Source organism: Hippocampus bargibanti, linkage group LG13, assembly GCF_051943395.1.
Source record: "Hippocampus bargibanti isolate YZ-2025 linkage group LG13, ASM5194339v1, whole genome shotgun sequence".
Lineage (NCBI taxonomy): Eukaryota > Metazoa > Chordata > Actinopteri > Syngnathiformes > Syngnathidae > Hippocampus > Hippocampus bargibanti.
In genome coordinates this window covers 12560948-12576363 of record NC_142746.1, presented here as the reverse complement: position 1 = coordinate 12576363, position 15416 = coordinate 12560948, and the positions used below count along the sequence as shown (strand labels likewise).

Genomic DNA, 15416 nt, shown 5'->3' with positions numbered 1-15416 from the left:
CAGGTTAAAAAAGTTTGAGGTGTCGGAGGCGGTTGTGAAACAACGAACTGAACAGGGGGGGGGGGGGGGCTCCATGACCGCTTTGACGCCGCCAGCCTGGAGTTCCGCGCCGAGGACAAGCCGCTCATCCCGGGGAGAGGTCGATGCAGCCTGGCGATGATCGGAAGGATTATTTTGGATGCTTGGTGGTGGGAGCACTGAAGACGAACACACAAAACAACACTGCTCTTTTACGTATGTGACCACTGACCAGGTAAGACCACATCTTTGATTGTGGACATCTCACTTGACATTAACCCTGTGATTTTCCTTGACTCTATTATCAGTTTGAAAATGCATGTACAATCTTCAGTGAACTTTTGAAATTACAGTGACAAAAAAAAGATGAAATACATTCTTCGGCTGTTGTCTGACAAGTCAACCGACACGAGTAAACGTCTAATAAGGGCCAGAGTAATCAGGACACAGTGATATTGGTCAGGGGTACAACACTGCCATTGGAACTATTAAATCAGGTGTTCTGAAATATTGGGTTAGGATCCAAATGGGAAAAACTGCAACATATTCTCTTGCACATCAGTGAGGACTCAGATGTCAGAGAAATATTCTGACAAAACAATAGAATCAAAGAAATTAAGCCATGTCATTATATTATTGTCTTGTAATGGAGGGAGTTTCTTGTAAAATAATCATTTGATTGCATTGGATTAGCCTATATTAGTCTCGCAGTGGATACATTTACATTTCACAGCAGCAAAGTGACGCAAGTAAGAGGAAAGGTAAGAAAGAAGTAGAAAACAAAATACATGACCTGCTGTAAAGGCAGCCACTCTCGCATTATGAAGTTAAAATACCAATAAAATTAACATTACATTCTTATTTAATTATTCTGTGGTAAATTCCAATGATAATGTTTGATTTCCTATTGGAGGATGCTGCTATACATTTACAAGGATGAGATGGCAAGCTCGCACAGGATCATGTCACAAAGCTACACCTCCATCACAGCCAGCCGCAGGTCACAAGAAAGCCTATTAGGATTTGGGACAAACAGATACAACAGCGGGCAGTGAAACTAACAGATTAAGACAGGGGTGGGCAAAACTATTTCCTGGTAGGGGCCCTTTGAGGTTTTTTTCTTTCAATAAAGTCATTTGACATGACAAATAAGTATGGTGAATATATTAAACAATATGATGTAACAAAGCACTTAACATGGACAGCTTTTACCTGACTGATGACCAATCAGAGGTGTACTTCGTCTCTTGTCCAGAGTCAGCTGAAATAGGCTCGAGCATACCTTTGACCTAAGTGAGGACAAGCCACATAGAGAATAAATGGATGTGGAGATGTCAGAATGACGATGTGGGAAAATAGTGTTCTGCCCTCGGTGCCTTCCTCATGAGCATCTCGACTAGCATCCCTCCAACATTAAATTTGGCCCGAACAGGACTTTAAACTGTGACCATCTCGATCCAATGGCCTGTACAGATATTTTTGCACAATCACTGGCAGTGATTGTGGATTGGGACTGTGTTTGTGTGTGTGCTTAGGTGACACGCTTGGAATGTGTTCAGGATGAGCAGCACATTTGTCACATTAGCAGAAGTACTGGAGGCCCGAGGGGGGCCTCTGCAGGAGCAGGAGGTGTGGGCCCTGTTGCTGGCCACTGGACAGTGTTTAGTGGATGCATCTGAGAAAGGTAAATCACCATCCTTATGAATATATAAGATTCACAACTGCCGGGCATCAGGCTGGTGCTTTTTCCCTCCAGGTGAAAACAACATGTGCAATATCATAAGCCCCGCCTCCTTGCTGCTGTCAGCTACTGGCAGTTTAGCGTTTAAGAACTGTGGTTTATCAGAGGACGCATCGACCTTCATCGCTCCAGAGATGCTGCAGGGTCGTGCTAGCTCATCCAAACCTGCCATCGAGAGGGTCAGTGAAAACGTCATAACCAAACCTCACGTCACTGCTAGCATTTACGTTACACATCATTACATTTTAACATTTGATGTCAATCACTCCAAGAGCTCAGATTAGTTTGCGTGCCATCTAGTGGCTCTTCATGGATGCTGCACTTCTGATTTGCCATTGAAGAAAGGTCCAAGATTCAAACACTGCAGTTTCAATCAAAACCGCTCAGTCCAAATTTTGAGGTTGTTGTTGTGAAAAAAAGTGGCAAATGAACTGAGATAATTATCCAATTTCAATAGCTGGGCAAAAGATGTATCTTTGTTCATCGATCAATGTTAGTGACGTATCATCAAAGGCAGAACATTGAAATGTTCTTCCACTGCATGATATAACAATAACAAATAATAATCATAATCATCACGATAATCATAATAATAAATTTTATTTATAACCGTCTTGCAAAGTTCTTAAGGACACTTTACAATCACAAAACAGGGACATAAATATAATAATAATACATTTAATTTTGAAGTGCCTTTCAAAACTCTCAAGGACACTTTACAGTGACATAAGTGGATAAGAACTTTTTTTTTTTTGCGGGTGAGCAGCGGCAGCCATTTGCGCCAGCGTTCACTCTACCCTGAAGTAACACAGCAGCAAAGTTATGAAAGGAAGAGGAAAGGAAAGAAAGAGGTAGAAACACAAAATACAGGAGCTGCTGGAAAGGCAGCCACTTTCACATATGCAATTATAAATATGATGATAGATAAATAATAGATAATAGTCAATATTCTGCATGATAAATATTTTTTTCATTGCGTGTATTTTCTTTGATATTTTCTCTAGTGTTGTGCTGTTTTTTTTTCCTAAAATGTAAAATACAGAGTTATGGATAATTGGATTTCCAGTGACATTTCAGGATGATCTTGAAATGCATTCATACCTTTACCGGTGAACCTAATGTGACATTCTCTCAGCCTTTTCATGCACATGTCCAACTGTTCAATGTTTCAGGACTTTTTGCACAAGTTGCAGTTCTCAAGCCAGGAGCTAAACTGCAAAATTCTCAACAGGGGTTTTATTCTTGAATCAACCAATACATTTTCCCAGGCTCAATAAAGGTTGGGAAACACTTGTCAATCATGCAGCAAATCATAACTGGTAACTTAAACCAAAAGCCATATGAGAAAGTAGTATATAATGACATGGTTCTTATTAGCTTAATGGGGACTGGTCGTCATACTATAATGAAGCTAACGGATGAAAATGACATTTTGATAAATAATTATTTGGAACACAGTGATTATTTCTGGGCAAAAAAATACAAAGGGGTCATCATGTAAAGTATGTATAATCGGTGATGGCACTGTAGGTGAAAACACTGAAAATTGAAGATATTTTCCTGATGTTGGTTTGTGTTGCACAGATGCTGGTGTATTCTCTGGGTATGACTCTTTACTGGTCTGTCGATTTTCACCTACCTCAAAATCAGGTGGGCTATGGAAAATAGTAACGCTGTGAATCTTTCAGAGTGTGCTGTACTGTAATCTGTACGGTTCTAAGAAACTTGATTTTGTAACATCCCTTCTCAGCCGGTCCAGTTGAGCGACCACCTCAACACCCTCCTCCTGGGCATGTGCGAGGATGTATCCCATCGCAGACTCACCATCAGCTCCATCCTGGAATCCTGCGAGGGTCATCAGAAAGCTTCCGGCTTGCCGCCGTCTGTCGACGTCATCAGGCAGCTGGTGGAAGAGGTGTTCAGTGAACCGGTGAGTCTACACGTGTGATCCTTTTCTGCTGTAGTCTGGTATCTCACAGAGCCTTGTTCACTCAGATGGACCATGGCTCTGACAGCAGCTTGCCTCTGAAGGGCCGGAGCCAGATGATCAGAGAAAGGCTTCATGGTGAGTCAGTGCCAGAATTGGATCGGGGTGAATCTTGGACTATTTTGCCTCTGCTTTCCAACTCACTTGTAGGCATGTATTATTTATCTTCTGTGGTGAATGAGTAATGTTACTTTCATACAGGGGAGTTGGGCCTGTTTCTGTGTATATTATATCTGTATGTTTGTTTTATGCTGCCCCCTTGTGGCCAAGGCATGCACACTAGAATGAGCAGCCACGTGCATTGAATGAAAATACTGTAAAAAGTGTAACAAAAATAAATTATCTTCCATATAATTACATCACTACTGTATGCTAAAGTGTAAACATGGTGATCATTTTCTCCTAAAACATTGTAAATTATAAAAGTCAGGATGGCATTTGCATTGATTTCAATGTGCAAAGAGGTTTTGAGATATGTTATGAACTTGAAACAAATTAAACTCATATCACACTGCAGCATTTTGCTTGATGGAATGACAGAAACACAATTTAATAAAGGTGACCTTCAATAAATGTTCCCGAAATCCGATTCCAAATAAATTGCTCATTATACAAATTTCGTCTTTGCCAAACGAATGTTTAGGTTGAGAGGATTAAAATCTTAACCTAAGAGAGTCTGGGATTAGATTCTTGCTTGAGACAATAATCGGATATTGAGGGTGGGGCTTTGTCTCACCTTCAATCAAATAAAAATATATTCATCTCATCATCATCAACATCAGCATCATCATCAAATCTAACTTGTTTAACAGGAAGGCGAGGGCCGTTCGGAGACTTGGGTGAATGTTGTCCAGAAAGGAGAAGATACTCAACAGACTCAGACTCAAAATCGGGTAAATTCATGTTGCCCACAAAGGACTACGATATTTATTTGTTCACTCATTCTTCCACCACATAAATTAATAACAATGTTATGTGAATGCATAAGTAAGGTAAAGGGCTCGGGGAGCATATCGTACATTCTGCTCTGCGCCAATCTTTGGCAATTTGAGAATCATCCCCGCACCCCAAAATAGAAAATGATGACTGTATTAAATCACCTGCTCCAGGGTCAAACTGTGGCCACTATAAAAACAGTATTGTCAAACAGTTGTAAAACTAAGAATTGCAAACAATTGTGTTCACAATCAATTGATTAACTCTTATCACCTCTTGTTTCTGGGAGGCTAGTCTCTTTTTTATTTTCTAGGAATTGATTTTCAAACATGCACAATGCCCGCTTGTTAGGGCAATTCGCTAATGACCCTAACAACGCTCTTGTTTGAGTGAATTCCAGCATGTTTTTAAAAACAAAATGCATTTGTAGTCCTTGTCACAGTCACCATTTACTCTGAAAAAAACTGCCTATTTTATTCAACTAAAATATTTTGGGTGACGCACTGCCTGCGCGCAGTACTCCGTATTTGATTCCTCTGCTTGAAGCTGTCCTTCCAGGGTGTTTACCTCAGAGATCTTGGAAACCTCGACCAAGAAGCTCACCCACATCATTGTACCAGTCATCTTTGGAAAGGCAAGGGCAGTATTCCTTTTAACCTCTCTTGCATGCCTTCCTGTTTTGACTTTAACCTTGAATCTTTTCAACTTTTCCACCCCCACCTCTTCCTTCCCTGAACTCAGGCTCCCGCGAGGGGCTCATCACAGGGACAGCACCTGCAGTTGGCTGGGCAGGAGCCCCCACCACGACGTCTCTCCCAAGACATCGGGCAGGTCTCACAGTCCTTCCATCACTTTCAGCGAGTCTTCCATCAGCCTGAACCAGAGGAAAGCTAAGGTAAGAAGACATAAGCTTCTAAAACCAGTTCATCAGCTAACATACAGTACATGACTTTGATGGAGACAATCTGCAGTCAAGTCGTGATCGTAGAAAAAAAACTAACGGGGGACTCTGCCTATGGGGAACATTAGAAGCATAAGCGTGATGTGTTTCTTATTGTGATTACTATTGCCATTTTAAATATGTCTTCTTTTCATTTTTCTTCACAGGCTTTAGGTCCAGAGTTTATCCGAATGGCAGACGAACAGCAAATTGTCCTTGAACTTCCAGGATCTATTGTGGTAAATCACTGTAATCTCTGTTTCAGGCTTTCCTCTCATGTAATCTGATTCGTGTTGTTATCGTGTGTTGTTGTCATGTGTTTCCTATGCAGTCGAGAAAGGGCCGCTTGTGTTCATCTCAAAGGGAAGTGACAGTGGTGCTGCCGAGCGGCCAGTACGTGGTGGTCCGTTGCGATACCAAGTCCCGCGCGAGGGATGTGTTTGACATGGTGGTGGCTCATGCAAACCTAGTAGAGCACTTCTACTTCGGTCTTGCTTTTCTAGATGGTACTCGTCATCATATACTGTATTTAGTAAATTACGTAGCAGAAGTCTGGAATGTATGGCAATATGTAATTTTAAACTGCAAATATGTAATACTGAATGGAGTGAGCATTTTCTTCCCTTAAAGTAGTGAGGTAAGACATTGAAAATGAAGTACAGTGGGGCCTTGGTTTACGAACGCCTTGCCTTACGAACTTTTCGGTTTACGAATGTTAAATTTATGAAAATTAAACCTTGGATCAAGCACTACTTTTCGCGATACACACCCTCCACCACGGCTGGCAGAGTAATCTTCGGCGGAAGAACACCAAAGCACACGACCGAACAGCTCCCCAGCCGGCCTACCTTTCCACACCCCCTTTCTATGAGTGCACACGTCGATTGTCTTCAACGATACGTTTGCTGTTATGAGACCGAAAAAGACCCCACCACAGGCTTGTGTTCAGCCGAACAAGACACAAAACAAAATTACAGTCGAGGAGAAGAAGGAGATCATTGAGAAACACAAACGAGGTGTGCGTTTGTGGCGTCACAGATGCGCACTGCGGCTTTCATGTGAATCTCAGCCTGACACATTTCCCACGCTGTGTGTCACTTCCCTGAGAGTAACTTTCTACTACCATTCTACAAATAAAGAGCCTGGTACCAATATGCTAAGTCCACCATTGTTACCATCCTCCGCAACAAAGCTTTACACAAAGGCATTATTTACGCAATGCTTTCACGTGACTAATGACACCGAACTTGTCAAGTGCGAGGTGACAGCTGGGGCGGGGCCGCCGCTCCCGACCTCCGCCAGCTGCTGTCAATCCCCTCATCACCGATACTGGGACATTTCGACGAGTTGCTGTCACCTCACCACAGTGATTACGACGCCTCGTGCCTAGCCCGTGTTTTGGACTTGCCAGCACAAGAGTTTGCTTCGCCCGAGGTGATTGTTAGCTGCGATCGCGTAAGTTTGTTGCTTTCCGGGATCGTGAGTTTTTTTCACCCCCACATGCCATTTTATTTTGCCTAGCTTGATAGGCTGCACGGATCGCCCCCACCCGTCTTCTTTTGTCACGTCAATCCGGGTGAATCATCAGACTAGCGCCTTTTGTTGTAATAAAACCTCTGCCAGCACCTATGTCTATGCCGTCTGCTTAGGGATCCAACCCCTTTTATTAACGTTGCGACGAGTCAGATATCCCTGTCACGCTCGGAACGTGACAATATTATTGTGTTCAGCTGATAGAAAAGGCTTGGCATGATGTTATCCTTCGATCCTTGAAAGCAGCATGGAAGAATGTGTGATGTGCAGGCTTTTATTGAACAGTTCCATCCAGAAAAGACTGTGGCTATGAGAATCATCAACATGATGAATGATAATGTGATGCCTCAGTTTTGTAAGACCTTACAAGTCAGAAAGCAACAGGTGTGAATTAAGAGCCATCAACGACCATCACAAATGTATATAAAGTGACATTATTATACAGTGCAGTGCATTTCTTTCATTACAATACAATAGCACATTTATTATACATAGAACAAGGTATGTTGTGTGTAGTTTTAAGTCTTATTTAGTTGAAAATTATATTTTATGGAGACATGGTAACGGATTATTCTCATTTTAATGGTTTCCAATGGGAAATTATTTTTTGGGATGCACAATTTTCGCCTTACACACTCTGTCTGGGAACCAATTAAGTCCGTAAGCCAAGGCCCCACTGTATATGATAAATGTTATGTACATTAAATCAATATGTATTGTATTGTATTATTTTGTCTTGAAATTACACCTTACATTACATTTTAAATGGTGTGATGTCCGCATTATCACAGCTCAATTGCTTGTGTTCATAATTAGTTGTGTTATAAAATGGGGAGGGTAGATTGCCCCCCCCCCAAATGGCCTTATATTTTAGGTTTATCTGGAGTGATCAAAACAAAATGCCGACTTTTTTTGCAATGTAAAGAATTCCAGGAGCGACTTAAATTTTTTTGAAAATTGCGTATAAATTAATTTCCATACTAAAAGCATTTTCTTTCTATTTTGCAGATGATGAATATTTTTTTCTGGATCATGAAACAAAAATCTCTAAAGTTGCTCCCGATAGTTGGAAAAAGGGGCAAATACTTTCCTTTTTGGTGTTCCTTCGAGTCAAATTTTTTGTGGACGATATCGCCTTTGTTCTGTAAGTACTGAGCGTTTTATCTCCTTGCCTGCAGACTTCAGCCGCTTTTCCTTTCTTCTCCAGGCACAGACTGACTCGTCACCAGTACTACTTGCAAATGCGAAAGGATATCTTAGAGGACCGCATCTACTGCAATGAGGAGACTGGCTTGTTTCTGGCTGCCCTTGCTCTGCAGGCTGAATTCGGGGATTACATGCCAGAGGTACTCGATGCAAGAAAAACACTTCTGCCCTCTCATTTGGGTTCCGTTGTCATAACCGCGCATTTTTTCACCCAGGTATATGGAAGGACTTACTACCAGCCGGAGCATTATGTGTCCCAGAGAATGCTTGAGAAGCTGGCTTTGCCCAATGTGAAGGACGAGCTGCCAAGATTGCATGCCAGGCATGCCCCAATGGGACCTGAAGAGGCGGAAACTGAGTATCTCAAAGTGTGTTGAGGTTTACACAACTACCTGGCACGATAGCTGCTTTCATCTAACCAACCATGACTTTTCTTTTGTATAGATTGCCCAGCAACTACCAGAGTACGGGGTGATGTTCCACCGTGTGGGCAGAGAAAAAAGACCATTGATTGGTGAATTGGTTTTAGGAGTCTGTGCCAAAGGAATCGTCATCTATGAGATGAAGAATCAGGTCCGAACTGTCACTAGACGGTTCCTGTGGAGAGAAACGGACTCTATTTCCACTGGGGTAAAGAGAATTGTGTAACCCCCTCAGAACTGTGTGTATTTACTGTCAAACAAAATTCTTCACAAATAATTTAAAATACATGATTTATTGCAATTTTCAAAAAGCACTAATCCATCTTTTAAAAAAATCCAAATATACACATACAAAAGTGTCATTTTGGGATAACAAATGCATTTCAAAACGTAGATCATTCATTGTAATTTGCATCTGTACAAAACTATTTTTGTTCAGCAAAATGTATCTCCAACTTCTGTTTTCCTTTTCATATTTACCGAAAACATGATTTTATTTCCCCCTGAATATACATGACTGTTCCCAGGGAAGAAAAAAAAATCAACAATTTATTTTACGATTCTCAAAAAAATGCACTTTGATGAGAAAAACCATCGCATTACTTTGAATGTCTGTTTTCTTGGCATGTAAACAATGTAAAATACATTCTTGTATGATTCATTCATCCAATGTGATCAACTGTTTCCGTTCCGCAGCGCCGTAAATTGATCATCGAATGTGGCGGACCAAGCGGGAAAAAGCACAGTTTTATAACAGAGAGCTCAAAAATCGCACAATACCTCCTTAACCTTTGCTCCGCACAGCACAAGTTCCACAGCGAGATGACATCGCGGCAACTGAACCACAGCACGATGCCTGGTAGAAACAGAGAGAGAACGAGCAAAAGCAAGAATTGTGCTCTTCAAGTGATACCGACCATTCCATTTCTCCCTTCAGATGAAAACATGCCTGTCTACATGGGTTGTAATCTGAACCTGAAGCGGATCTCATGCTCTGAGGGCATGCTGAACCACGTCGGTTTAGCCCCAGGTCAACCGGATCCGCTCTCCAAATCTTGCGAGGACCTGAGCGCCAAGCTCGAGGCTCGACTCCGCCACCAAAGAGAGATGAGGCGGGAGATGAGCAGGGACCTGAACAAGGAAGCCTCAGAAATGGCAGAACTCGGGGATTTGAAAGAGCGTGCCTACTGGAGGTATCAATGATCTGTGCAATATCATTTTACATCACTTTGCAACGTGAAATTGTAAATTTCCATATGTTTTTTGGAAGTACACCAGAGTCGATTCCAAGAATGATGTCCAGTGTCTCCCTGCAGAAAGACTCAGATACTTCTTCTTCTATACGAGGTAAATCTGTGATTATTATTATTATTATTATTATTATTATTATTATTATTATTATTATTATTATTATTATTATTAGTGTTGTTATATTGTTGTTGATATAAAGAAATGTTTCTCATCTCTGACGGTAGTATTGAATGTGTCACAGTCTGTGTGAAAGAACATTGTGTTTCGAAAGTGGTTGTCAGACATATCGAATTTACTTCTGTGCGAAAGAACGCAATCCTGCCATAAATAAATACATTAATTAATTAAATAGCATATTGTCCGGTGGATAAGGCGCACCCACAAAGAATGGTGTTTTTCCACATATAAGGCGCACCGGACGATAAGGCCCACCGTCAATGAATGAGAAAAGTTTGCCAAATATAATAATATATAATATAAATAGATAAAAGTTTTACAAGTTTAAGGCACAACATATTATAAGGTACTACAGTACTATATCGGGAGAAGGATGCTGAATCTTGAACTGCCAGGCAGGAGACCGAGAGGAAGACCGAAGAGGAGGTTTATGGATGTGGTCAAAGAGGACATGAAGGTAGCTGATGTGAGAGAAGAGGATGCACAAAACCGGGATAGATGGAGGACATTGATTCGCTGTGGCGACCTCTGAAGGGAAAAGCCGAAAGGAAAAGAAGAAGAAGAAGAAGAAGACAGTAAAAGCTGGGGTTACGCAGTACTTCTTCTACAGGGGGAAATAGAGTTTATAGTCTGGTGCGCCTTATGTATGGCAATAGTTTGAAAATACACCATTCACTGGCGGTGCTTACACTATAGGGCTCATGTGTGAATGGGAATAGATGTCTTAAATTTTTAGTTAAAGACACAAAATGCTTGAAATGCAAAAACAGTGCAGTTGCGCTCACGCATAAAAAGTGACATATCCTGATTTTTGTGTTTGTGAGGAACTTTTGGCTCATCTCTCTATGCCACGTTGGGTATTCCGTTGTATCGAGGGTGTTTCCTTTAAAACTGTGAGATGCACCCTTTACAGTCTAAAGTCAATTTGTCATTTGTGTTCCATATTTTCAGTTGACACGCCCACTCGATTTCCACCAGAGAGAGAAATTATATGTGTTAGCCTCAAGAAGGATCCCAAATTTGGCTTTGGTGAGTGGTTCACTTGTAAAAATTCATGAGAAGAGAAACTTACCATTTTTTTTAAAATGAAAACCTTTTGTCTCTGACTTCGCTGTGATCCCGTTGCAGGCTTTGTGATTGTAGGCGAGGACAATACAGGTAAACTTGACCTTGGTATATTCATTGCTTCCATTGTGCCAGATGGACCTGCGGACAAAGATGGACGGATCAAACCAGGTAGCACTGAGAAGCACATGCAACTACTTTCGGTTGTAAATTTGATCTGATGTTTTTGGTTTTCTATCACCCCAGGTGGGCGTCTCATTTCCCTAAATAAGACCAGTTTGGAAGGGGTAACATTCAGTGATGCTGCTGCCATCTTACAGAGTAGTCCTGATGAAGTGGAGCTGATTGTGTCTCAGCCGAAACGTAACACAAAGCTATTGAACGCAGATATTATTGTTCTTGAATGTACTGGAATTTGTGCCAATGTTTTTTTTATTTTGCCATATCAGAGTGTCTGAAAGACAGCAAGAACTCACTTTCTCAAAGCACACTGGGCTTGGCGTTGGAAAGAAGCTTTGGCTCTCAGACCACCTTAAGCGGCACCGAGTACCGACATGCCATGGATGAACTGGAGGAGGCCATCGCTCTGTCCAGTATGGCAACGCCCAAACAAAACAGGAAGCTTCACATTCCTGTGGTGCGAATACATGACGCACAGGTTAGTGCAATAAAGGTATATTTTAGGTGATGGGAAGTTTTGTCCCCACCTGGGCTGTTTCACTTTTTAGCAAGCCATCACTTCATCTTGTGAAAGTTATAAACAAGTATTTTGAAGAAATGTTTGTTCACAACAACTGTTATAGGGGTGTACATTTTTGGGCATTCCAGTCTTTGGAGTTTCTTTCATGTCTTTCATGAAAACATCACCTGTTACAAAATTGACCCATTATAAAATCTGTCAAATTATTTACAAAAAAAGTACTCATAGGACAGTTATTATTAGTTTTTTTTTTTTACTTTTCGGGAGGCAGGGAAGAGTACATTTAAAATTTGACAAATTTGGTTAAAACTTTAACTGTTTATTTTTGTTATTGCTTTGTAGGATGAAAACATAAATGAAAGTTCCTCATTTTTTCCCCTCTGCAGGACATGTGCTCTCAGTCTCCCTCTATCTTAAGTCTAAAAACTGAAGAGACGTTTTTAGTGGAGCTGAAGAAGAGTGGCGGGAGTCTTGGCATTAGTGTTGCTGTGAGTAAAAAAAAATCTTGTTGCTTCTTTTTTATGCTTTATGTGGTCAAAGCTGTTTTTTCCTGCGTACAAATCTTTGTGTGGGAATTTGTGTGGCAGTGGCTAACTATATCTGTGTCTTAAAAACAGGGAGGACTTAACACAAGTGTGAGATATGGAGGCATTTACATCAAAAGTCTGGTTATTGGAGGTGCTGCTGAACAAGATGGACGCATTCAAATTGGTATTTTTTTCACCCTGTGTGTTTTTAGAAGGGGCTTGACTACTTTTTTTAGTTATGTCAATCACATGTACAGCATACGTTTACATTTACACAGAGACAGTCATTTTCTGCTTCTTCATGCTCCACATACTAGGATCACCTCAAATTGAGTGACGTGTCCAAACACACACACACACACACACACACACACACACACACACACACACACACACACACACACACACACACACACGCACGCACATACACACACACACACACACACACACACACACACACACACACACTCGCACACACATGGATGTATTGATGCCACAAATGATGACGATGATGAGATTGCCCTGTTTGCATATGGCAGGTGACAAACTGCTGGAGGTTGACGGCTCCAACCTGAGGGCCGTGACACACCAACAGGCTGTCGAGTGCCTGAAGCGGACTGAAGAGGTCAGCGTGCGAACAGAAAGACACACACACACTTGTACACGCTATATCTCCTATAGCACAGTTCTCCATATGTGCTCTTGCAATAATTCACGCGACATCAGAATCAGAATCAGAATCATCTTTATTGCCAAATATGTAGAACACACAAGGAATTTGTTTCCGGTAGAACACGCTGCACTAGTATCGTCGTCAAAAAAAAAAAAAACTGCTAAGTTGCACTATACAGTTCCATTTTGGCTACTGTTGAAAGAGTTCAAAGAGTTAATGGCTTGGGGGAAGAAGCTGTTTAAATGTCTGCTGGATTTGGTGCGCATGGATCGGTGGACATCTGCTTTAAACCGCAGCACACCCTTAGACAGTCACATGCAGATTCACCTACAACATCCCTAGCTCTTAAAATCACATATTGAACACAAACTGAAGACATTGTATTTTTCTAGACATTTTATCCTTGCATTTTTTTTTCAAATAGGTTCACAGTATCTTTCAAAGAAGCCACTTTGTAGTTTGGTTACATGCAAACAAACGCAAAGGTCTGAATGGGGCCTATCAGATTCTTGTTCTCAGTGAGTAATATGTAGAAAAACATGTATGTACACACAGATTTATCCAATGTCTAGGTAAGTGTCACATATTTAGTGAATACAAAGTATATCTAATTTATATGGTGCCTTTTATGACACATCATATACAAAAAAATTAAACACAAAGTGTTGTGATAGGTGGTGAATCTGCTGCTGGAACGAGAACCAACAATCATCTTGGAGCCCAGAGCCGACTCCCCCATCCCACTGTACGTCCACAATGCATCACCAATTCAGCCCCCGAGGACTGAGGTCTCCTTGGAATCAACCTTGAGTGGCCGAGCCAAGGACTACAGCTTCGTGACTGACGGTGTGTGCGCTCTCACCAAAGAAAAAAAACCAAGAAGACACGCACGCACACACAGGCCTGAGGTGACTGAGTCATCTGACAGTTACATTGTGGTGGCTGTCAAAGTCATCCAGGGCTGATGTCGCCTTTTTCCCCTGAGACAAGTCTAGTTAAAAACACGTTCTCATCGCCTCTTCATAGCTTGACCACTTTACACCATCATTACTATTATTATCCATCAAAAGCATCCATTTTCTTTAGCGTTTGTTATCATTTGGGGAACAGGTGATCTTGAATTTACAGTACGCCTGCTGACTTTTGGGAAAACAACCTGGGCAGGTTTGCAGCCAATTGCAGTAGTCGTGTGTTCAACGTTATTTACTTTGACGCAATTGTGAAAAGGATAGTTTACTAAAACAACAACACCCAACCCAAGACTTTTGCACTGCGCTGTTTAACTCATTCATTGCCATTCCTGAATTTTTTTCTGGAATTGAAAAGTATGACGTGGAGCACCATCCCTGTATTTGTTGTGTGGGTGGGTCCCAATAAAGCGCTGGTCATACCTCTGGCAATGATTTTCCCACCCACAAGGGGGCAGCATATGCCTTTTTCACAGCCACCCCCACTTCTAGGTCAAATAAAGACCTAATAGAGACTAATAAAGGCAAATCCAATCCAATAACTCCAGAGCCATATAATTTAGGAATTAACACTTTTGTTCGGATAAAAGAATATCGTCTATGGATTCTTTGGATTGGATTGGATTTGCCTTTATTAGTTTTACGCTGCATTTAATGTTTATGTCGTCCTAAAACTCAATATTCTGTGGGTCCTGCAATTTGAGTGAAAATGACAAAAACCCTGGCACTGGAGTGGACACATTTTTACACATCGTCTGGAAGTGAATGAGTAAATGTGTCCTATCGTATTAACTTATGAAGGTGTTGTATGAGAATTCAAAATAATCCGGTTCATAAATCTTCCCAATTTATTTTCCTAGAAAACACACATGAAGTGATCCTGAAGAAAAGTTTGTCAGGTCTAGGCTTCAGTTTTAACATTTCCCAACTCAACTGGGGGCAAGACAATGGCAGCGTGGTCCGCATCAAGCGTCTGTTCCCCGGTCAGCCGGCCCATGAGAGTGGCCTCTTACAAGAAGGGGACATAATTCTGTCCGTCAACAAAGAGCCTGTCAAGGACCTTTCCTATCAGGTATGTGGAACTTCATTTGCAATGTCACCCCCCCTCCCACCCTGCAAAAAAATACTGTAAAACCTCAACTAGTTTAAACGGAGATCGAATTGTGAATGGGCATCAGTGGGAGAGCACCCTGACCTCCTCATTGGTTCACTAATCTTTTAATCTTAGACTACCCAAAATAGCAAGGCGGTTGTGTCACAGTCTTTCGTGTG

At 41.4% G+C, this 15416-nt stretch overlaps 1 protein-coding gene across 4 annotated transcripts in view; it reads left to right on the top strand.

Moving 5' to 3' along the window:
- The first annotated feature begins 101 nt into the window (after nt 1-101).
- The window catches only part of ptpn20 (protein tyrosine phosphatase non-receptor type 20), a 30444-nt gene continuing 15129 nt past the window's right edge, over nt 102-15416 (top strand). For 3 of the 4 annotated variants that reach the window (XM_089012165.1, XM_089012167.1, XM_089012164.1), the window contains exons 1-27: nt 103-253; nt 1554-1702; nt 1775-1938; nt 3344-3409; nt 3510-3689; nt 3755-3824; nt 4559-4639; nt 5229-5316; nt 5424-5577; nt 5790-5861; nt 5954-6128; nt 8164-8299; nt 8363-8501; nt 8577-8729; nt 8806-8991; nt 9480-9642; nt 9721-9976; nt 10054-10130; nt 11163-11240; nt 11340-11447; nt 11523-11639; nt 11726-11934; nt 12363-12464; nt 12594-12687; nt 13043-13128; nt 13851-14022; nt 15005-15216. In XM_089012165.1, coding sequence (XP_088868291.1) covers nt 1579-1702; nt 1775-1938; nt 3344-3409; nt 3510-3689; nt 3755-3824; nt 4559-4639; nt 5229-5316; nt 5424-5577; nt 5790-5861; nt 5954-6128; nt 8164-8299; nt 8363-8501; nt 8577-8729; nt 8806-8991; nt 9480-9642; nt 9721-9976; nt 10054-10130; nt 11163-11240; nt 11340-11447; nt 11523-11639; nt 11726-11934; nt 12363-12464; nt 12594-12687; nt 13043-13128; nt 13851-14022; nt 15005-15216 — 3462 coding nt within the window. In that variant the 5' untranslated portion in view covers nt 103-253; nt 1554-1578. Of the gene's footprint in view, nt 254-1553; nt 1703-1774; nt 1939-3343; nt 3410-3509; nt 3690-3754; nt 3825-4558; nt 4640-5228; nt 5317-5423; nt 5578-5789; nt 5862-5953; nt 6129-8163; nt 8300-8362; nt 8502-8576; nt 8730-8805; nt 8992-9479; nt 9643-9720; nt 9977-10053; nt 10131-11162; nt 11241-11339; nt 11448-11522; nt 11640-11725; nt 11935-12362; nt 12465-12593; nt 12688-13042; nt 13129-13850; nt 14023-15004; nt 15217-15416 lie in introns of all 4 variants that reach the window. The other variant, XM_089012166.1, reaches the window with a different exon arrangement.